At 40.7% G+C, this 23,139-nt stretch overlaps 1 protein-coding gene across 2 annotated transcripts in view; it reads right to left on the bottom strand.

Moving 5' to 3' along the window:
• The window catches only part of TOX (thymocyte selection associated high mobility group box), a 224,629-nt gene extending 212,452 nt beyond the window's left edge, over nucleotides 1-12,177 (bottom strand). The window contains exon 1 of one of the 2 annotated variants that reach the window (XM_037381844.1): nucleotides 11,460-12,177. In XM_037381844.1, the coding sequence (XP_037237741.1) occupies nucleotides 11,460-11,561 (102 nt within the window). In that variant the 5' untranslated portion in view covers nucleotides 11,562-12,177. Of the gene's footprint in view, nucleotides 1-9,847; nucleotides 10,014-11,459 lie in introns of those variants that run through there. The other variant, XM_037381843.1, reaches the window with a different exon arrangement.
• Between the last annotated feature and the right edge of the window lie 10,962 nt (nucleotides 12,178-23,139).

Below are 23,139 nucleotides of genomic sequence, written 5' to 3'. Positions count from 1 at the left end.
TCAGTAAATTTTTCCACTTCCTTTACGTTTTTTTTTTTTACTGATTTTGTTCAATATACTCTTGGAAAAAACAGTAAAAAAAGATAAATACACTTCTGCTAGCAAATGCCAGGAGGAAAATATATTCTGGTAGCCTTTGGCCAACTTAGACTTGAAATGAATTTACATCATCAAAATACCTCTTTAATTGTGTTAAAACATTCTGAAAACTTATTGCACACATTATTCTTCTGAAATTCACATGAACCTTTTGGTTTTTAGTCAATTCTCCAGTTGCATGCCCTCTCCCTCTCTCTTTGGAAAATATATCAATTGCTTATTAAAAAAAAGAAGTGTTTTGGCATGGCTGACCTGTAGAGATATGGAGCTAAGCAGAGTCAGTGAATCCACTCACTCTGATATGCACACATGATATGCAATTAAAATCTCCATTCACATTCCTACAGGGTTGTCAATCAAGAGAAAAGCCTTTTTGACAACATCCAGTGAAGCGTACCAACTAACTGCTGAACAGGAACTTAAACAGTAACAGCTTTTGTTACTAGCAAAAACGGATTTTACTAAGATTGGGCTCAGTTTCTAAAGAAATGGTTATGTTAAAATTGGGGGAGCTTTTCATTAAAAATTAAAATGTATCACAAAGCTTTTGTGTATGAAGCTATCGTATTATGTAATACATGAGGGTTATCAGATACATAAAAAAAAAAACTCTCTAACCTTTCTTTGACTGTAGGAAACAACTTAACCGTTCACATCTAGAACAATGTGCAATGATTACAAGCCAGTTTTTAGCAAGAACATTATTCTAATTGCATGTTGTCTATTTGGTAGGCACCACACATCTATAACATTATATGCTGCCCAGCCACAAAACTAACACAGTAAAAGGCCTGCTACTGCCAAAAATGATACTGTGAGCATTTGTTACTGACACACTGGAAAATGATGTGGCTCAATTATAAGAATTTGCAACTCTCTGAAAATATCCTGAGTTTGAATTTATGACAATAGAGGAGAAGTCTTCGGTAAACACTGAAGATGCTAATGTTTACTTCTAATACCCAGTTAGACAATACACAACTCATAGGAGCATTAGGGTACTTTAAAGTCAAATCTGTAAAGGTAAAACCAGTAAAAAATAAATAGGACATTATTAATCTGCTGTTTGTGTTTTGAGCGCTAACCTTGAACTACAGCTTTCAAACATGCTAATATTATTAAATATTGAAATATTTGCCCTCTTGCTTATCACACTCCGTAACTGAAGAGAGAGCAGATGCATCCTGACTATTAACAGTCATGACAAATTGCCTTACTAATGAATGTTACACACTGAAAGTGCCATAACTGATTAAACTACAATTTCCCACTACCAGATAGAGAGAGACTTGGGAACTCCAGCAGTGGACAACTCTGATGTTCTGCCAACAGGCCTTCAGGGCACAGTGTGGTATTTAGAAAAACACACTGTAAATTCCATATGAATATATTCTGAAAGACTATGTGTATACAACAGGTTTTAAAGAACATTAGATGAAACAGCTTAGGTTTGTAGCCGATGAGCCATGTAAAATGGATGTGTTTTAACAATTTTAGTATCATTACAAGGCTGTGTTGGAGAATATTTCTGTTGGGTTCCTCTACCTCTCTCCCCACCTCCCCAAACATTGCTTGTGCTTTGCTTTCACATAAAATCTTTCTTTTGTCAGTCTCTTTGTTGGTGCAAAATTGGCAGCGGTTCAAATTCAAAGTACTCCTATTCATTTGCTGACCATTAAACCAATGTCATTCTAGTTCACATCAGCCAGAGAGCTAAGCTCTAAAAAACATAAAAGGCTTGCTTCACCACTGACGAATAATGTGTACATTTTTACAGAGCTTAAACCTTAATGCTTTGCCTGAAACTAACAATACAGTATATCTTATCATTCCTTTTTCACAAGCAGGCAGCTGCTGAAACGCTTGCCACTTCAAAATATCAATTGCTTGCCAGAGTTGTCCTCAACACACCCTGTCAAACTCATGTATATTGTGCAATGAAAATGGTGCAGGACTGAAAGCTAGAAATTGTGTCAAATTCTGCTGTAAGGGTATGATGTGCAAAGAACAACGTATGACAACCGTAGAGACTACAAACAATAGCAATGGAGCCAGACACTACATATATCACAACTGTGCCTGTACATATTTTATTGTATGTATTATATATTTAAAGCATGACAAATGTGTCATTGAAGCTATGTGCTACACCAAATAGAAATCCCTCAGCTAGTTAAGCTTTTTCATTTCTCTTGATGGAACTGTAGTGGTATTTTTCTGCCCTCTGAACATTTGTTTGTAAATCAAACAGCACAAAAAAACCCATCAGGTTTTCAAAATGAGTAACAGAAAACAAAAGGCAATACTACAAGATGAGAAAATGAGGTTTTGTTCAATTAACACTTTTGCTTTTCTCTAAGGACACATAGCCAGGCTACCTTAAACAATATCTGAGACTATGCAAGACAAATACAATATCACTGCACCCATAAATTACAGTACACCTAATTTTAATGCAGATAAGTGCTGGCCTATTGATTTGCATGTTTCCCTGGCAAAATGGAAATCCCATGTGAGTACGTTCTTTGTCTGTAGAAAATGCATTTTAAGAAACCTTTATGAATACTGCAATCTATGCTAAAAAGGAAAACATAAGTCATAGTATAAAAATGTATGGAACCTAGAGGAAGTAGTGCTCATATATACATACACATATACATGCATCTCTGTGCGTGCGTGTGTGCATGTGTGAATGCGTGTTACACAATCACATAGTTTTTTACCACATGTATAAAGTGTCTAACAAAACTCCAGCTTTAAATGTAATCTTACATTAGCTGAGGAAAAAATGAAAACTGCCAAACCAAGTAACAAAGTAAGTTAATCATAAAGTGACCATGTAATGCTAATGTTAAAGAAACAACACACAGTTGTGATGAAAAAGAAATGTTTGGGAGGAAAGATGAGTGCAACAGCATGTAGGTTGCAAAACCTGAACACACGGGATTCCATAAGGGTCATTAACTGACATAATCTTAACCAAAATGAATAGATATGCCATTAAGGTGTTAATAAATATTTTGGAAAGAGAATAGGTGTTTTAGGTGCTCAGGGTTGCTGACCTTTGCTGTGTTTATTAGTGGGACAATGATGCATTATTAACACACAGCAGCTGTACCTGAACTGCTGCCATGAACATAATAGCCTTTTATAGCCATCAGGGGAGTGAGATAGGAGGCCTTTATTAACCACTAGACATGATTAGCACATTATGTGAACTTTAGTAGGCAAATTATCTCATATTGAAATATAATGTTGGTTATAACTAATTGTAAACATGATTTTTAAAACTTCCCAATGCAAAACTAAGAGTTTTACTACTGTTTAGTGTATTACTGGCTTGGTCACTAAAAATGTAATTCTTTTCCTTTGTTCACCCTGCAAAACAACTGTGCCTCACAAAAACTTACTGCACTATGATAAAACCACTGAAGTGAATGACTTCCACATCATGAATATTATTCTTCAGAACTGTAAAAAAATATAAACAGACATTTCCAACACAATTAAGAAAACTGCTAATGGAGAAAAAAACAACTTGCCTTGTATTTCCTATAAAGATTACAAGCAGTTCTTAAAAAATCAGTTTACTGATACATTTTCAAGAGTTAACTTGAAAAAATAACACCATGATTTACTTCAAAAAGCTTAATTTTGGGTAAGATTATCCCATTAGCCTTCACAACTGAACACAGCACTGAGAGTCCATTATGAGCAGTCTTTTATGCCCTAGAAGAAAGTCATTAACATAAAATAAACCATTAGCTTTGATATTAAGCCTCTACTATCTGCAGGTTTCTATGACTAATGTTCACAACTGTGTCTGCCAAATGATAAATTATACTTTTTTGAAAGGTTAGCATCCCTTTTCACCACTATTTTTCCCTTTACTATTATTATTTCAGGCTGATGCAAATACAATGATCATATAAGAAACAAATGTTTTCTCTTATTCATGAACACAAACCTACGCACTTGTGGCAACTGCAACCAGAATATGACTTAGAAGCCAGCTTCTTATAATACAGGATAGAAATGACAGATTCCCAGAGTAAGTTCGCTTTCTTCAAAGTGAGTAACATATAATGAAGCAGCAACCTATGTGTGTGTATATACATATAGTGTAGCACTGATACAATAGGAATTTATATGCATACATAATCTTCTCACTCTTTTGGCAGGAACCATCTGGATAAATCTTTTGCTTCACATTGCAGACTTCACACTTTCTTTACTGACCCATTTCCCTAAGTACAGTTTATCGTTGTTGTATTTCAGAGTTCTGATTTCTTCTTGCATATAGAATAGGTAACTGGAGTTCACTGCAGGCTTTCTTAATATAACAAAAATACACACCAGCTACAGTAACTTCCATTTAACCTTTAAGACCATATAATCATCAACAACAATAGCAGGAGACAAAAGTACTACCACAGCAGCTCAATTTCCATGCTTAGCCAGCAGTACATTTGAAAAAAAGTCACTCGTGCCACTTTTGATTGGTAGAGAGCAGTTTAACAGTCAAGAATGTGAATGCTAAAACATTCTGACATTTCCACTAACCTGGATTTGTCAGATGCTCATGTAATTCAAGTATGTTTTGCAACTTAGAAAGCTGCGTGTTTCTTGGGAGGAAACCATACTACAAGGGTCTATAACAAATCAAATAGCAGCCCAGTAAGAAATACTAAATGAACAGTTCAGGAACAGTGTTAGCATATGTGCAATTGAAAGATAAGATATAAATATTAGTAGACCCATATGAAATTCAAATGCTAAAAATAAACTACTTATTGCAAACATAAGAAGCAAAAGAAAACCGCAGACATTACAAATGTCGGTTGCAACAAGATCTCTGCTGAAAAACAATTTTAACTTTGAAGATCTAAGTCAAAACTTAAACATTTTATTTGATGCCCTGGCTTGCTCACCTAAAATGATCACAACAGACGGACATAAAATGCAGATATTCCAGTGGAAGGGGAGACAAGGTTTTCTTCTGTGTGCTTGCTACTGTGGAAGGGCAACGTTTGTTGCTGCTGCTAATGCTACATAATTGGTCTCTAACCATAGAATAATGCAATGTTGCCATTTTCCAACTGAATGCTGTAGGGAAAAACGTTATAACCAAGAAAATCTCATTCAGGTTGATGCGAATTTCATCTCTGAAAGTGTTCTGGAAGTGGTGGTATAATTAACAGTCATTTGGTCCTTCTGCTATAAACCATGATTTGGAGCAGTTCACAACTGCATTTTTAATGAGAAATCACTCCTTGGGCAGAAAATCAGTAACTGGTTGCACACCTAAAACAGTAAGAATAGAATAGAATAGAACAGAATAGAATAGAACAGAATAGAATAGAATAGAATAGAATAGAATAGAATAGAATAGAATAGAATAGAATAGAATAGAATAGAATAGAATAGAATAGAATAGAATAGAATAGAATAGAATAGAATAGAATAGAATAGAATAGAATAGAATAGAATAGAATAGAATAGAATATTGCAGTTGGAAGGGACCTACAAAGATCACCTAGTCCAACTGCAACAACAAAACATTTCAATCCAGTTAAGCTATATTTAAAATAAGTACTTTAATGTATGCAGCCCATGCTAGACATCCACAGAATATGTGCCCACTTCAGAAAGATAAACAAAGCTGCCACTAATTGTCACCGCTGTCAGTTCCAGAAGCCAGGGTCTGCATGATCCAGGCACTACCCCCTCACCACAGGAAGCAGTGCTTTCAGGTCACTCTTGAGCCATGGTGAGAGAGCAGTCAAAGGAAGCTTTTCACTTCCATCATCTAAGCTTTGTTATATCTGCCAACAGTACAGGACTTAAATATCCAAGAATTTTGATCTAAATCTTGCTGTGATTAGGACATTTCTCTGCTTAACATAACATCAAGTTTTAAACATAGTCCTTTTTCCAACGCTTCTGTAAGTGTTAGGAAGATGAGAAAGTCCTGCTAAGATGGGAATCTGAGGACAGGAGGGGGCTCAGTTCTTCCTGGTAAAGTGTGATTGTCCCCAGCACACAGTGAATTCAATGGGAGCTGGGACTATCTGTCCTCCATGCTATCAACGCCTTAAGCCCTTAAATGCAGCTCCCGCTGCTCTTTGGTTTAATGTAAACACCAAAGGAACTGTATGCACTGTAGAGTTTAGATAATTCAGCATTCTTAATAGTTTACAGTTTTCACTTTTTTCAGAAAACCTCATGACAGGCTGGCTGAGGGTAATGCCCTGGAGATGAAATACATCTTTCCAGTAAGAGAATAAAACATAATTTCTCTCAAGGTACTGATGTTTGGCAGAAATTAAAAAAAGAATTACTGACTGCAAATGCCTTGGTTTATAGACATCTTTGAGAAAGATTTCTCAAAAACACATATATAAATTGTTTTCTGTATTCCATTAAAATTGGGACCACTTCTTTTCTGAAACACTGGAATTTAAGGAGCACACTTGAGGCTTGCCCACAACTCTGAGACTACATTCTAAGATCTAGTAACCCAGGGAAGAAAAGTCCATTCCCCTTCTTCCTATGTGTTTTTTTTCGTTTTGTTGGTTTTTTTGTTTGTTTGGGTTTTTTGAAACTAACTAAAACACTTAATACATAAAAATAAACAGTCAACACTAATGTGACTCTTTAATCTTTCCTTTAAGAGGCAGAAACAAATTTAAAGTATGATTCTAATGCAGTACGGGACAAGGTAGTTAACTAAGGGAAAAAGAAGAATATGCCCAGAATAAACAAATAGTGATCTATTAGATAAGCATAATCTAAAATGCTGTCAAAACACTAACAGAGCATTTCAGCTGTAGAGCTGTCCTTCAGAGCGCTGGCTTGCCACAATTCTGAATTTCAGATAGAGACTGCATAGAAGCAAGCCACTGGAAATAACGTATACTTCATAAACAGCCATGGAGCAATTTACTTAGAGCAGTCTCTATGGTGGGGCTAACTTTACACAATAAATTATTCTAAATGCTGTGTATAAATATATGCACTTTTGCTCCGTGGAATTCTGATTACAAGCGGGATTGTTACCTGCTTACAAAACACAGTATTATATCTCCTTATCCACTTCCACCCAATGTCACTCCGTTTTTTTCATTTTGAACGGTTTGGCTTCCCTCTCCCTATCTTTTTCCTCTTTATTCCTCTTTTTAAAAACAACTACAGCCTATCATTCTACCTCTGCTGTCTGGCTGTATTTTTCCACTGCACTGACAACTACCAGTGAATAAAAGAAAGATGAGTTGTAGGCTCCTGTATTTTTGAACCAGGTAGCAAATCACAGAAGAATCTAGTACATAATTCTGCAAGGCTAACCATTGGGAGCAGTAAAGACCATTATTTTCTCCCTACTGTTGGCAGGGGTCAGCATCCCTGTCATTAGCTGTGTCAAACTATAATTGCATAACTGCGCTTTATGTGAGCAGATATCTGAAAACACTGTAAAGTTTCAAGTATGAAAATATACCAGTCCTTTTTACAGTGCTGATTGAAATGGTCTCTGGAGGTGACACTTCAATACAGAAAGCCACAAGTATATTATTTATTGCTCTCTACATAAACATTTCAACTTATCATCCGACTTCTTTGAGCAGCCTGAAAACCCTGACCATATTCTTCTATCAAATTAAGACTCTCGGATTATCAAAGTTATTTCTTTTGTACCATTCAACTCAATCAAGGAACATGATGTTTCTTAAAATAAACTTCAACTGAACAGAGTACTCGTATTAGCCTGTAAATGTTAGAAATGCAATTATGCTTCAAGTTTCAAAAGGCAAAGAGTACAACCCCAACTCTAAATCTGTCTGTCCAGCGTAAGAGCTCCACTATGTTATTTCAAAGGCTGACCTATATACCACAGCATACTGTCCATTCTGTCTGTTTGTATAAGAGATACCTCACACAGTTGTCATAACCAACATTGTTTGCATTGTTCTTTCACTTTTCTCTCTCCATGGGTAGTGCAAGAGAAACAAGGAAAAGCCTGCATAACAATATATGCGGAGTATAATGAGCTTTCACAGCAGAGAGAAATATTAGACTAAGATGCTTAGAATGCTATTTTAGGTTTATAAAATAAAGATCTAAGCCGTCTTCTGAAACAAAGCCTGCCAACTGAAAATTGTAAGATAAGAGGCAACTGTTTGAATCTACATTTGTGCATTTTCCTTTGACTAAAGAAAAATGCACTGTCAATACCTCCCATGCACGTCCCCAGGAACTCACTCATATGCTATAAACAATCATCTGATCAGGAAAAAAAATAGGGCTAACGGAACAATTAGAAAACTTAAAAGCATAAGTATTTGTGGAATTCATTCTCGAGCAGACTTAAAATGTAAAGAACCAAAGTCTGCACATTTGTCAAAAAACAAACAAAACAAAACCTCAACAAAACCCCAAAAATACCCAGTCCAAAACCCAGGTATGAAAACAAGGGCCAAATCCACTAGTCAGTGTCCAAAGTGAGTTTAAACTAGCTTTATGAGAAATGAGATCCAGTTCTGAAGGAGTTTTGCAGGTAAAGACCTAATCAAGATGACCATTCCAATCCTGAACACGGATCCATCACAGAACACAGATCCACCACACTCCAGCCATCATCTTCCTTCCTGGGAGAGATCAAGAGCAAACACTCAACCAAACTTACTGAACACAAAATTCTGCAGGCCTCCCGCCCTTCAAACTCCCTAAATACACACAGCATGAAAGTGAGTGACAGAGCAGCACTGTAGCATGACGACATGTTTAGAACAAGTCGGGTAAGTTTTCACAGCAATGTTAATCATTCTGGGCAAAGCGAGAGAGTGAAGGGGGTGAAAAACGAAATGTTCAGTAAATGTACACCTCCAAGGGGCCTGGCAAACCTAGTCCTGTCTATTTCATGTCATCAGTGGTCAGTTTCAAAGACACCTGAAAAAAGACATTCCTCCTATACTCTGTATCTCATATTGAAACATTCCTGGTAAGTCTTTTCCAAGCATAAAACATATGTCTCATGACTGTGCACTTTTAAGCACATTATCAGTTCAGGCAAAGTGAAACAGAAGAGTTGCAACTTGTCTACAGAATGAGGGTCTCATTTGCATTTAAAAAGAACAGTTTGCTCCCTCATACATGGCATGACTTAAAAGAAGCTTTAACCAGCTAGTAAGGAAATTCTGAAAATTACTTTCTAAATTAATTTATTCGATTTGCAGTGCAACCCACCAAAAATGATTTAAGGAACTTAACTGGAAAATGATTTAATATTTAAGTAATTCCTGATTTTCCAAAGCATTTAACTTTTAAATTAAATCTGGCCCACTATCTCAAGAATGATGAGTGAAATGTGTATTCAAGTCATTACCTTCTTTTTGAAGCTTTAAATCACTGATAGGTTTAATAACCTTTGTCCTGTTTCATTGCCAAACGGGTCTTCAGACACTTATGTGCTTATGCCATTAATATCAGCCCAAGCTTCTCACTTGGTGACACTTTCTAGTTACAACTTATGAAAACAGACAACAGAGAAAATAACGGCAAGCCACCGACCAAAGGTAGCAGTAGCCTCACGACTACTCAGAGCACTTAGGAAAAATGAATGCACACACAGAGGCTCCTACGCATCTGGACTCTTCCCGCTCAACAAAGTTCACTCCCGGCACAAACTTCCCATCTATAGGGCAGGTTCGCCAGATGCTGCAAAATACAGTCAAAGCTCCGCTAACAGTCATACCTCTGGGATCCCTCCTGAAATGTCCTTAGGCATCCACCACAAAGGGCCAGATTTATCCCTGAATTCTATAACTCCATTGAGTATATGTGAAATGCAGCCAGGATGAATTTGGTCCTTTCTGCTGTGATTGGTAGATGAGACCATGTGGGAAATCTTTCCTGGAAACTGAGAGGGCTTCACCCCGCCGCCGCAGCCCCCGCGCTTGAGCAGAGGCACACGCTCTGTCGCTGCTTATTTCTGAGCCGAGGCAGCTGCCCGGGATGAAAGAGCCGGCCCTGAACATCCCTCTGACTGACACGTGAGACCCTCACGACAATGGCCGAGCGCGGAGCCAGGCTGTCCGCGGCGGGGTGCGGGGCGGTGCGTGGCGGTGCGGTGCCCCCGGCCCGCTGTCCCCCCCGCTGTCCCCCCGCTGTCCCCCGGGCCAGCCGCCGCCCCCCGCACCGGCGGGCAGCCCCGCGCGCTGCGCACGGCGGAGTTGGCGCTGCGAAAACATCCGCCGCAGCTGGCCCCGCACTTCCGTGGCAGGTTTCTAAACAACCCCCCGAGCGCCCAGGTTTAAACGCGTCTTGCGGGACGCGCTCGCTCCCGGCTTTCTCCCCTGGCAGGGGAGCGCTGAAGAAGTGCCCTGGGTTGCTCGCACTTCCTGATTTTTTCCTGCGGCCAGCGTTTTATTCATGTGCAAAGCCCATTCCGTAACAGCAGAGAAAGTGCAGCTCAAGCATAAAGCACCAGCTGGCTCAGGCCACCGAGGCAGTAACAATGCAGGAGCCCCAGCCCCCTTCCTCGGCAGCAAAAGTAATGCAAAGTGCTCCGGGATCGCAGCGCCAAACTCTCGTAAACAAACCCAGGATCTGGGCTAGCGGGAGCCTCCTCTGCAGTCCCTCCTTCCCCGGGGCTCGGGCACCTCAGACTTGGCTCGCCTCGGGTACTGACCCTATTTGCAGCTGTTTAATCAAGTCACAGAGAAATGGGGAAGGCAGTTGCACAGCCGGGACAAACTCAAGCCAGTGTTCTGAACCGACTTGTCACCCTTACACATCGTTGTTGTGCGTATAGAGCGAGGCGCGTGTATGCGTGTTTGTGTGTATATACAGATGCACACACACACACACACACACACACAAACGTGCTCCCGGCACCGCCAAGTACCGCTTTGACACATGAACTGCAGGGTACGCGGCGGGGCAGAGTTTCTGCCGGTTTGTGGCGGGCGCGATCTTTCTCATTAACAGCAGCCCTGGAAATTCAAGTCCACCGCATCAACATCCCTGCTCCCGCTGTTTCTCCGAAAGGGAAGATGTTGTGGAAAATGCCTCCCCCACCCACCACCACCCCCCGCGCTCCAGCCGCCCGCCCCCAGACTACTCCGGGGTTTTAATTTGGGGTGCCTGCAGGGGGGCCGGTGCGTGTCCCGGCGGCCCCTCTCCGCGGCGGGCGGCACTGCGCTCCCCAAACCCCAACGCCCGGCAAACGCCGCTGCCCTCTGCCTCGCCGGTCAACGGGGTGCGCGGCTCGCCAAAGCGCAGCTCCCGCTCATGCAACGCGCCGCGACAACAGCACAATCGACAGCACAGATAAAACACCTCGGACGACACAAAACACGAGTCACCTTGTTGCAATAGTAGGGGTCCAGGCAGGGGGAAGGTCCCAAACAAGGCGTATCAGGAGCGGCTGCAGGCTGAGGAGGTGGTGAATAAAACCTTACGTCCATTTCACTAAAACATCAAGCAAACTCCTTTTCCTTTGGTCGTTAATGTTGGTGCAAAAAGGGGTGTGTGTGTGAGAGTGTGTGTGTGTATGTGTGTGTGTGTGTGTGTGTGAGGGGTGGGGGGGACACACACACAACAAGACTAAGAAGAATAAAAAAAGAGGTGCCTGACTTCAGTAGTCAAAGAAACACCTTCCCTGCCTCACATCCGTTTGTGGTTTGTAAAGAGAGAGAGGAGAGAGAGGAAAAAAAAAAAAAAATCTCTTCCAAAAAAGCACCGGTCTGCAGATGTCTGCGAGAGAATCAACAAACCCTCCTTCTTCTACGGCAGGGCAGGTAACTTCGAGTACTTATTGTTTCCCCCACGCATCGGCACCGGGGCGCTAGCTCCGTGTGTGCCTCTCTTTATGGGAGTCTCGGAGTTGGTTCGCTTCTCCCTCCCTCCCTCTCGCTCGCTCCCACTGTTCTGTTCCCGTTCTTTATTATTATTATTATTATTATTATTATTATTGCTGATATTGTTATTAGTTATTTGGTCGGGCTTGGTGGCGGTGTATTTTGGTTGCCCTCCGCCGTGAGGAGCGGGGCCGGGGGGGGAGGCGGCGGCGGCAGCCGGGGCCCCCGCGCACCCCCGGGGGCAGCGGCGAGGCAGCCCGCCCGCGCTGGAATGGCCGCCCCGCGCCGCCCGGCTCTCTCGCCTCGGCTGGGCTCGGCTCGGCTCGGCACGGCTCGGCGGGCGGCGGCAGGGGACACGGCGCGCTCCGCCGGCGGAGTCGCTGCTCCGAGTGTGCCTCACACAAAGGGGCCGGCGAGGGAAGAGCCATTTGCGGCCGCCGGGGACGGGGCTGGGAGTCGCTGAGAGGGGGCGCTGCCGCGCCCGCCATCCCGCTGCCGGCCCCGCCCTCTCCCGCCCGGCCCCCGGCACCGCCCGGCCCCCCGCCGGTTACTATGGCATCCCCTCGGCGGCCTGCCGCCGCGGCTGCCTGGGCCCGGCCCGGGGGCCGAGGGGAGGCGGGGGCGGGATGGCAGTGGTGGCACGGGAGCCAGGGGTTCGGCCCCGGGCCCTGGCCTCCAGGACGGGCCGACCACAGGCTGCCCGCTGCCCGGTGTGGCCGCGGCCAGGTCCCTTGCGGTGCCTCCGTGACTGCCCCCGGGCCGTCTCCACCCACCCCGCCCATCGCCACAACTTTTTGCGAAGGCCGGGGCAGCGGCCCCTGCCCCAGCTCCCCCGGCAGGCCTGTGAGGCGGGCCAGGGTCGAGCTGCAAGCGGGGCCCGGTGGGTTCGGTGAGCCCTTCGTCTTCTCTCCCAGCAGAGTGGAAACCGTTGCCCAGAGTTTGTGGCGGCAGAAATAAAGTGTGATCCATGTGCGTGCCTCAGAAACTAGGGAGCACCCATGAAATACCTCATCAGCTGAGGTCTGCCTGTTAGCTCCTAGCGCCTGGGCCTGGCCGTGGTGTGGGCAGTGCCGACACCAAGCGCAGTCTTCCTTACAGCAGCCTGGAGGAGGGAAACTTGAGATGGGCAAACCCAGAGGGGAGGAAAGAAGGGAAAGGGAAAGGGGTAGGGAAAATGAAGAGGAGCACAATTAGCTGCAAACAAGGGTCCTGACAAAGGCAAGTTGGGAATCCAGTGGGACTTGAGAGAGGGTTTGACGAGGAAAACAGGATTTAACAAAGCAAAACAGTGAAAGAAAGGGTGACTTCAAGACACCATGAGGGTTCCCACTGGGTTTCCTGCTGAGTCTCTGGTAGTTTTAATCAGGACAGAAGGGATGGAAGACAAAGGATACAGGAAGGACACTATACTGAGCTTAGATAATGCCCTCCAGAGGAACTGTATTATGAAAAGAAAGGAATGCCTTTTCCTCTTTAAATAAAAACAAATTAGTGAGTGCCACACAAATCAGCTGAGGTGATGACAATTAGCAGGAATGGTTACATTTATCAAATACTTGTGAACATTTCCTTCACAAAACAATTGGAATCTGAAGAACTTTTAGGAAGATCTGTAATGCACATTGTAACAAAAAACTGTCTTCTTGTCACTGAAAAAAAACCCCCACCCAAAACCCTACAACAGAGTAAAGATTTCAGGGGGACTCAGTATTTAAGGAGGAGGAAATAATGAATTTCAGGTGAAGAAATCATTGTTTTTTGTGAGCATCTACAACCTGTACCTGAGATAATTTGATATTGTAAAGAGTCCTTCAAGATAAAATCATGACTTTCCTCCATGTCCAACAACCTGCTTTCAGTAAAGCTTAATTATCTGGAAAAAATACGTAAGTAATGTAAATGAAACTCTAGAGAAAACAGGTTTGAAGCAATATTCCTTTTTCAGAATTATTTGATCAAAAATATCTCTGAAGATTTTTGGTTGTCAGTTCAACACAATTTAACTCGGATGGCAATAAATGTTTTCCTTAAATACGTAATTACAAGAGGATATCAGCTGGTTTCTTTTTAACGGTATTTGAAAGCCCCATGGCTTTGGAGAAAAGCTTGAAAACATGACCCAGAAAAAGCTCCAAAAACCACAGGAAAAGACATTAACTTTTTTATTTTTTTTAAATCTCATGATTTTTTGGCGTCTGACTCATTATTTTGCATGTTTGGGATTAGACATTTTGAAAGTTAAAGAATCCTAAAAAAGACTTTCTTTTGCAAGAAATGTGCTTGACGCTTGACAGATATATCACTGCTGCAAATGGCTGATATGTGGACCATAATTTGACAAAGTGAATGGGAGACAGATTGCAAGCTCTGTATTGAAAAGCTGCTGTTGAGAAACTTGCTATTCATGGACCACGGATTAGTTTTCAGCCTGTTGTGGAGAAAGGTGGTAGAGATACACTGATTCTAGAAGAGCTGGTCTGGGCAACCAGAGTATGCGGGTGCATACAAGTGTATGCAGGTACAGTGATGCCAATGCAAGCCAAAGATGTCAATACCAGAATGACTATAACGTTCAATGACAATAGAGATTTGGCTTTATGTTTATATGAAATATTACTGACTAGTGCCTTAAGGAAGACTTCAAGTTCCTAGGAGTCTGCAGGAGTTTACAACTATACCATTTGCTTTGCACAGCACTTCAAGTTATTTTCAGTACTTAATGATGCAGGCCCTGGGAGGTCATAAAATTTTTGCTGCTACTTACAGAGATGATTTAATCATCAAAATGGTAAAAAAACCCTGAGATTTGTGGCAGTTATCTGAACAGTTTGTAAAAATAAAAAAGCTATATATATATATTAATCCCTTAAGTGTTCTTTTGTTTTGTAAGGGATGTTTCCTCTGGGGTTTTCAGAATAATGCATTAGTGCAGACTGGAACTGAAAATGTTAACACTATTGTAGGCTTTCCCTCTATGAACTGAGAAAGCAGAGGCCCTTTCCAGGATAATTCAACAGTATATCAAACTCGGCCAGTTAAGTTCATGTAAGTGCATTTTCTAGAAAAAGTTGCAACAGAGTAAAAAGCATGAATCAGGTTTTAGAAGCTTAAAAGGAACATTTGTTCAGAAGGACAGTGGGTTTTTAAAGCCATTCAACATTCAAGTGAATGTCTCCAAAATAGTCTTGATAGAGGTTCCTGTACCAGCATATGAGTGTCATTGCTTTTCTCATACATATATAGGAACAAATGTCTCGAGAAACATGATCTGTATCTGCTGATACTAAAAAAGTTGTTATTTTTTAAAATGCTGTCTGCTGGAGTGAGACGCCGTAGTATGAATATTCTCCATGCAATGGAGAACTCATATGACATTCCTTGCCAAACAGCATTGTGGATGCCAGAAGTTTGCATAGCAGACTGGAGACTTAAGGAGGTCATTAGACAGACAAACGAAAAATGGATCAGCAACTCCTTTGAGCTGAAAATAGCTGTTGGTAGAGACACAGGGGTAGAGGGTGGAGGGAAGTATTGCACACACTTGCCCTCTGTTCACGCTGTCACGCCTAGAGCCATAGCTGGAGGCAGAGTACTGGCAGGGCAGACAGTCTATACCAGTAGAGCCATTTGCATGTTCTCATGGAAGGTCTGCAATGGTCAGACTGTCAGAATTAAAAGAAACAAGCATGTCCAAGATGACAGAGGTAATTTTCTTGTCTGCCTTAATGTCTCACCCAGCTACTCCATCTAGTATATTGGAGGGCCATCAAGTGGGCGTAAATCATGTTCTCAGCCAAAAAGAAGTGAAAATATCTTAGTTTAAAAAAGAATCTAGCCCAACATCTTTTTGTTTTAATCTCACATGTCTATACCCAGTTTTATTTGGGATCTCCAGACAAAGATGTCTGATCATCTATTACGAAGAGAAGATTTCCTGATTTTCCCAAGTAGAAAGAAATGTGAGACCGTAATGATGGCTTATTATTTTTATACATAGGCACCACAAGGTCCTTCTCATGAGGTTGGCTCTTATTTAAAGAAAAAAATTCCCTTACAAATTTAAAAACAGCTGTATGGGAAAGTAATTTTGCTTCCTGTTTTGTGGACTGTACTTTGGGAGCCACGAGGGCAAGATAACCTAAAAGGGGAGTGATGAGGTTTTGCTGAGAAAATCCCTCCTGCTGAAAATTTTGCTTTACTTGCTGACTCAGGGGACTATTTACCTTTCAGAACAAAGCTCAATGTTCATCAATTTCTAGAGAGTAGTTAATTAAATAATAATAGGATGAAGGGTCTGTCCCTTTTGTGTGGCTATCCTGTTTTATGTTTTATGTTATTAAACTGGGTATGACACTTGGGTCTGGGAAGATGCAAAAGTTAATGATTTTAAGATTACGTAATATTTAAACCAAAGTAATTAATCTGGTCTTGTCATCAGAATGAACTCAAATCCTTTTAAGAAATAGTTTTATTTAAAGTGTTGTTGTTATTCTGAGTGTGTACTCACAAGTAGGCATGAATCAGTGTATTTAAACAGAAAAAATTGCAATATGGTATCAAAGCTTAGTAGTGGTGATATATGTTTCAGAGTATTTGAACAGTTTGTAATGCTACCTAATAGTGTGCCAAATCAAGTGTTGTCAAACATGTAATGAAAGAGGCGGCTATTTTATTATTTTAGCCACTGCTCCTGTCTTGTTTAGTTTGTTAAATGTAAAAATGACTGGCACCAAATTATCACACTTGCATGGAAATAAATTGCTCTTATCTCTATAAGGAAGTAAAGTTCACTTCTAAGTAGTTAAGGAAAGCCCCTGACTTCCCTTTCTAACAAGGGAAAGAGAAAACCTGAGTATTGCCATGTCTTCTCATTCTAAACAAATGATACGCAGACAATTTAACAGATAGAGGAGGAATAAACACATAGGCTGAACCTGAACTGTGTTTTACATCTCACGAAAGGTTCTTACACACTCATCTGCCATTGCCTACAGTAGGAATTAAGCACACAACATCTCACAGAATCAAGGTCTTAAATAACCATGAAAAAAATATAAAAATGTAGAATTCACCTTGCATATTTGCAGCTTTGATCTGTTTCCATATGCTGCAAAGACACTGCCATCTGGTTCAAGTTACCAAATTTAATGTGGCCTTGCAGACATACAAAAGGTAGGCCAATCTTGAAAGAAAATATTTCACTGGGCTTTGGAATCAAGCTATTTCTCATGGTCAGAGAAACAAAGGGAAACATGAAGTTCCTTTTTTCCTCTTCCTGTATTTCCTGTCTTACAAAGTGATTTTATATGAGATACTCTGTCCACATGGTATGCAAGAAGGCTCAAAAATACATCTCAGTATGGTGTATGCTAGTTCTCAATTGCAAGATATACCCAAGTGTTAAGGTTGCCAATTTTCCACTCTTCCACTTATCTTGTTAAATCAATCATGAAACATCTAGAAAGTACAAGGGATCAGGAATTTTTGGTTTCATGCTATTTTTTTCTGAAGTGTACTGGAGAACTGTACTGAGGGGTTTCAGAAACAAGTTTTTTTAAGGAAAATTGTGTTTTCAGCAGTCTATTTTGCAAATTAAAAAGCCTATCTAAAGGTATTTTGGTTTTTCCTCCAAAAAGTGGGGATCCATAGAAGTTATTCAAATGTTATCTAGGGACTGCATCATATGCAGATGTCTTGAGAACAAATCTGTACAAATGTTTGATACCATTAAAAATACCTATATATATTTGCAGACATTTTATGTGTCAGCTGAATAGTCAGGAAAAAGGAAAGAGAGAAGAGAGGACTGGTTGCAAGCAGAGACAGGTGACAATATGAGGACTAGTCTGTATCACCAGTTTTTCCATAGCATTGAAAAGGGAATTCTTATCTGCCAAGGCAGATGCCAAGCAGATGATTAATCAGTTTTCAGTTCAGAACAATGAAGTCATCATTCTCCTTTTTGATAAAACTCCCAAACAGAGCTGAATTGCCCCTGCATGAGCTCTCCTGGCATGAGATCTTTACAGGCTTAGTTAAAACCTCTTTTTTCTATGCTGTGCTGTCTCATCTGCCTCAGATGTCTTTTGCTAGAGAACAGTTTTCATTGTCCTTTATATTCACAAGGGCTCTGTGAAGCAATACCTTGGATGTTTCTTAAAGCTCCAAGCAAGGTGGGTCTTTCAACAGGAGACTCCCACCCCATTATGTGAAAAAGTAGTCCATGTACCTTCTTTTATGTGCTTTTAATTAGTACTTCAAGCCCAGAATTATAGATGCTAATAGAAAGAGAGATCCAAACTCCGTTCTCTCTGAGTACATATAAATATAGCAGAGCTCACAGAGTAAAAAATTATTTTTAGGCCTGAAGGTATTACAGCTTACCTTTTTTTTATATAATTATTTTTTATAATAAAACTAGAGAAAGTAAAAAGCAAAAAGGTGTGCTTGAATTTAATCTGCTTCCCTATGAACTTATGGTTACCATCAGAAATGCACCACACAAGGGGCACAGAGGTCATTTGAAGTGCAGAACGTTGGGACTTCACTACAGCTTCCTGTTGTAGCAGATGAATCCTGTCTCATTCACACCCGATAGACTGATACAGATACATCATCCAACATGTTATCCGCCATCAGTTTTTAAGGGGTATGATAAATTGTCAGACTGCTGGCTTGAAAACAGAATTTCCTTCTTCGCTGAGATTTCAGCATTTTCCTACTGGATCTCCAGGAATTTCAGACCACCTTTCTTCTAACTACATGGTTCTTTTCTCAGTGGAGCTGTCAACCTCAAATCTAATAAAAACTCTCTGTCATCCTTTTTTGGGCTTTCTAGTTTGACAGTTTCATGTCATAGCTTTGTTCCACAATAAAAATAAAAAATCTCTAGGTGTTAAACAAGTCCTTGGAAAACTGTAAGTGATAGAGTCAGCATTTACAGAACATGTCACAATAGGTCTGACTGACCTTGGCAGCAGTAGCAGATCACCATTTCTCATGGATGAGCTATTCCTGAATGTCTGTTCTCTATGCTGTATGAGGCAGAAATACTTTTTCTGGATCAAGGCTACTACTTTCTGCATGTCTTGTTCTTTTAACAGAGATTGTCTATTATAGAGACATGCTTAATATTACTATTTAAGGAATATCTTCATTCCTATTAATTCCTGAAATCCTGTGTCCTGTTCTATGGTATCTGAAGATAAAAATATATCAGTGGTGTTATTTTCAAGTCTTATACTAATTTGTTGAGGATTATTTGTTTGAGGATTTTGTGTGTTTTACTTTTTATCACCTACAAAGATTAATGTTTGTGGGTGTCCTCCAAATCATCTGCCTTAGTGTAACCACAATGGTTTTTTTTTATTGGAATGGTCCTTGTTCTGTTGTTTTGGGTTTTGGTTTTTGGTTTGGTTTTTTTTTTTCCGTTTTTCAGGAGTACCAGTTGAAGGGAATGAATAGTCAGTATTGATTGTTCATCTTTAAAAACAGATGCTTCAGTAGCATGTGTAAGTACAGCAGAGTTGAACACGCATGTTAATCAGATGCTATGAAGCATGTGGAGGGGAAGCCCCAAGTCACATTTGAAATTATCAAGCTTTTAGCAATTTGTTGAATGCATATGGATTTATAAGAGCTGCATGGAGACAGTTGCCTGTGTAATGCACTGACAGTAATTAAGTAAAACCAAAGAATAACTAGAAATAGAATAAGGAGAAACTCAGACTTGCTCACAGTTGTAGAACGTAGAAAAAATACCCATCCTCCTAAGATAACCTTCCCTCTCCCCACAGCGGAATTTCCCTGCTTTGAAGCTATCTTGAGAAGGCACAATTTGCAATTTGCCCAAGAGGTCAGCTGGCCCAAACTGCTGTACCCCAGGGTAGGAGGTGGTTTCAAAGCTAAGAGCCCCTCTGGAAGAATGGTTTGCAAGTGTCTTTCTTTTGAATAAAGTGTGGCCTCCACTGGTTGCTGCTATGTTCAGGACAAGGGGGAAAAAGTTGACCGTGAAAGAAGGTCCCGTGCCATCATGTGGGACAAAATCTTAGTTCGATATCAACTCCAAGGTTCCTTTTTAGCTCACTGGAGAAATAAGTCATAAGTATTGAAATGTGTATAGGTAGAACTCTACGGGGGGGGAGAGAGCTAAAGCATGTGTTTACACATGCTGAGAGTTATGCTTGTCCTACGTCTGCCTGCCTGTCTCTCATTATCATGGAATTTGTCAGTTATGTGTGTTAAAAAATAAATATAGTCAGTTGCTGAGACTAACAATAATGTACTTTCTGGTTTATTTTTGTCACTTTTGTTTCTGTAAGCATCAAAAAAAAAAAAAAAAAAAAAAGGAAATAAAGGAAATCATAAAAACCCCAAACTGTCCAGGGCAGAATTTAACCTGGGCCCATGGAGACGATGCAGACTGAAAGAACCTTGAAGTAGAAAGTACCTTTAAGGAGAGATGTACCATAAAGAAAAATTTTAAGGAATCTGAGCCCAAGTAATTTTGCTACAATGCCTAGCTACACTGAGAAGAGTAAAGGGTATGGAGACACAATATTTCTGAATTTCCATGTCTTTGTGGGTTTAAGTCAGACCCTTAACCCTATTTGAATATAGTATTTTTGTAGTTTAATACATTTCATACAGAAAGTATAAAGAAGATTTAATAACTGTCTCTTAGCTGTGGTTTATCTCTACCTCAGAGAAAGCCAAAATGAGTTTCTAGTGAAATGGCTGAAAAAGCGTACACACTAAGTCTTCTATCAAATTATTTCCAGTCTTGCTGATTTGTAAAAGATCTTTCAGAAAGATTCTGTCTTTCTATGTAGAATGTTAAAGTTTGATTCTGTGCCCAAAATTTATAAAAGGAATTACAAATAACTAGTGAAAGTCTAGCCTGCCATCTTCTGCTTTTTAAGACTCCTGAGACTGCTTGCTATCACATGGAATCTGTGCTGGTGGTTAACCCAAGTTTTTCTCTCAAAAAAGAAGATTATATTCTGATGTATTACATGTTTCTGGCTGTAATAGCAATTAAATATCTTGGAAGAAAAAAATCAAATCCCCAGGCTTCTGTGCCTTTTTGTTTTTCTCTTTCAGATGTGCGTCACAGATAAAGGACTAACTTTGTGAACACACTCTTAGGGTAATAAGAACACAAAATGAACAATAGTTATGTAATTAGTCAGCAGACACAAGTGTTCCAAGATAAGATCTTCTGAAGTATCATAGAAATACAACTCGAATACTTAATGTTACTGTTGTCAACTATTAAAAATGGAAATATTTTTGCAGCATTTCAGTTTCTCTGGATAGCTTTGCATGAGACTGAGGTGTTCTTGGGGAGTGAGATTGCACAAGGGCAGTTAACTACTTTCCTCCTACCCCAGAAGCAAATTAGCCCACTGGCACAATTTAAAGCAACAAAATCAGGCTGGGTTTGTAGGCATGTGTTTGCCCTGCTTCCCCAGCCTTTTTCCTGTCTTAGGTGGTATAAAGGCATCTCTTAGCTTTGACTGTGCTGCAAAAGTTATTCATATTTTAATAAAAGCAGTTTTGTAACACTCCAACACAAACATTTGAGCATGGTAAACTGGAGCCATCAAAAGGTATAAACTAGCAGTGTTAATGCAATCGATCTCATGGAATCACTATTGCTGAAATTTGGGCTATAACACATATGAAATACTGTATATCCTCCAGCAGCTTCCCAAAGTGTTCTCCATGCACACCCAAAAAGGCCAGAAAAATTCTCCTTTAACCTGATGGGAAGAAATTTGTAGAGGTGCACATGTTATCACACACAAATTAAGGGATACACTCCCATAATTACTAGCGCTGCTTGTGCTAAGTTAGTATGGCACAGCATCCAGGTGCTGGGTGTTATTGATAGTTCTGCTTTGGAAACATACTCAAATATGCTTCTGTGCCATCTGGTGTTTCTGATTCAGGAGAATCTCTGTATTTGTTTGTCTTCCTCCAACACTCAGAATCAAGTGTCCAGGTCTGCTCTTTCGTACGGTTTGATTCATTTGAGAGTTTTTGTTCCTAGCGTAACAAAGGTGTGGTTTTGCAGTCAGCTTCAGCAAATTTAAATCCATGCTGCTGCTGCAAGTGGTGGTGTTGTTCTCCTTTCCTCCCTCCTCCAGCTGCATCTTTCTGCTGCCTTCCTGTGGGGGGTAAGGATGCTCACGGCTGCACGGTCAGCCATATCAGGAGCTGGCTGAAAATGAGTGTGTAGCTCAGATGTCCGGTGAACCGTTTGGGGGTTTTTAATCTAGCTGACTGTGTGGCAGCATGAAAACTGGTGATGAAACATAGAAGAGTATTTACCTAGGTCTGAGGCAAGGAGGGAGGAGAGGGTGGAGAGAGTGGGCATGCCTCCATACTTAGGTTAGCTTAAACCAATAATGAAATGGCACAAAGAAGTCCTCTTGCTAAACTCTGAGATGAAACGTGCTTCTGGTATTAAGGAAGACCAAACCTTGGAAAATTCCAGTGCTTTTTTCTTTTTTCTTCTTTTTTTTAAGACTTACTTTTTGCGTAGTGTAATAACCTGAAGACTTGAAGCAGGTCCATCATACAGGAAAAATAAATAGTGGATATTGAGTGGAAACAATGGCAAGAGCTAGACAGCTCATGTAGATCCAGTCACTGGTCACTAGTTTTCCCTAAAATATTATTGGTGGGGAGAATGTTGAAATACTCTTAAACACACCCAAAATTATCAGAAAAGTATGCAGTTTCTAAGCTTTGCCTGGGATGAAAGCTCATTGAAATAAATGTGTTGCTTCCTTTTTTTTTGGTTTTTTTTTTTTTTTTTTTTGTTTTGTTTTTGTTTTGTTTTTGGGGTTTTTTGTCATTGATCACATCTCTCTTCCTGCAATTCTTACCTACCCAGTAGGGCCTGTGAAACTGTGGTACTGGAGGTGAAGTGATTCCTTTGGGTTATATCGGCATGTGAGTTGGGAAGGGAGCAGGGGGACTGTGAGGGGAAGGGAGGGGGAATGGGGGAAACAGATGGATCCTAGATTATGCTGCAGCTGAGATTGAAATAAAATGTCACCTTAAAACGGGGTGTCTGCTGCTTCTATGAAACTCTTGGGGATAATTCATCTGCCACTTGATAAATTGGCAGGGTTTCTTTCCAGGTTCTCTCCTCTATTCTCCTTCATGCTTTGTA

This window comes from Falco rusticolus, chromosome 3 (genome assembly GCF_015220075.1).
Source record: "Falco rusticolus isolate bFalRus1 chromosome 3, bFalRus1.pri, whole genome shotgun sequence".
Lineage (NCBI taxonomy): Eukaryota > Metazoa > Chordata > Aves > Falconiformes > Falconidae > Falco > Falco rusticolus.
The sequence above is the reverse complement of the archived record's forward strand: the minus strand, read 5'-3'. Positions and strand labels throughout refer to the sequence as shown.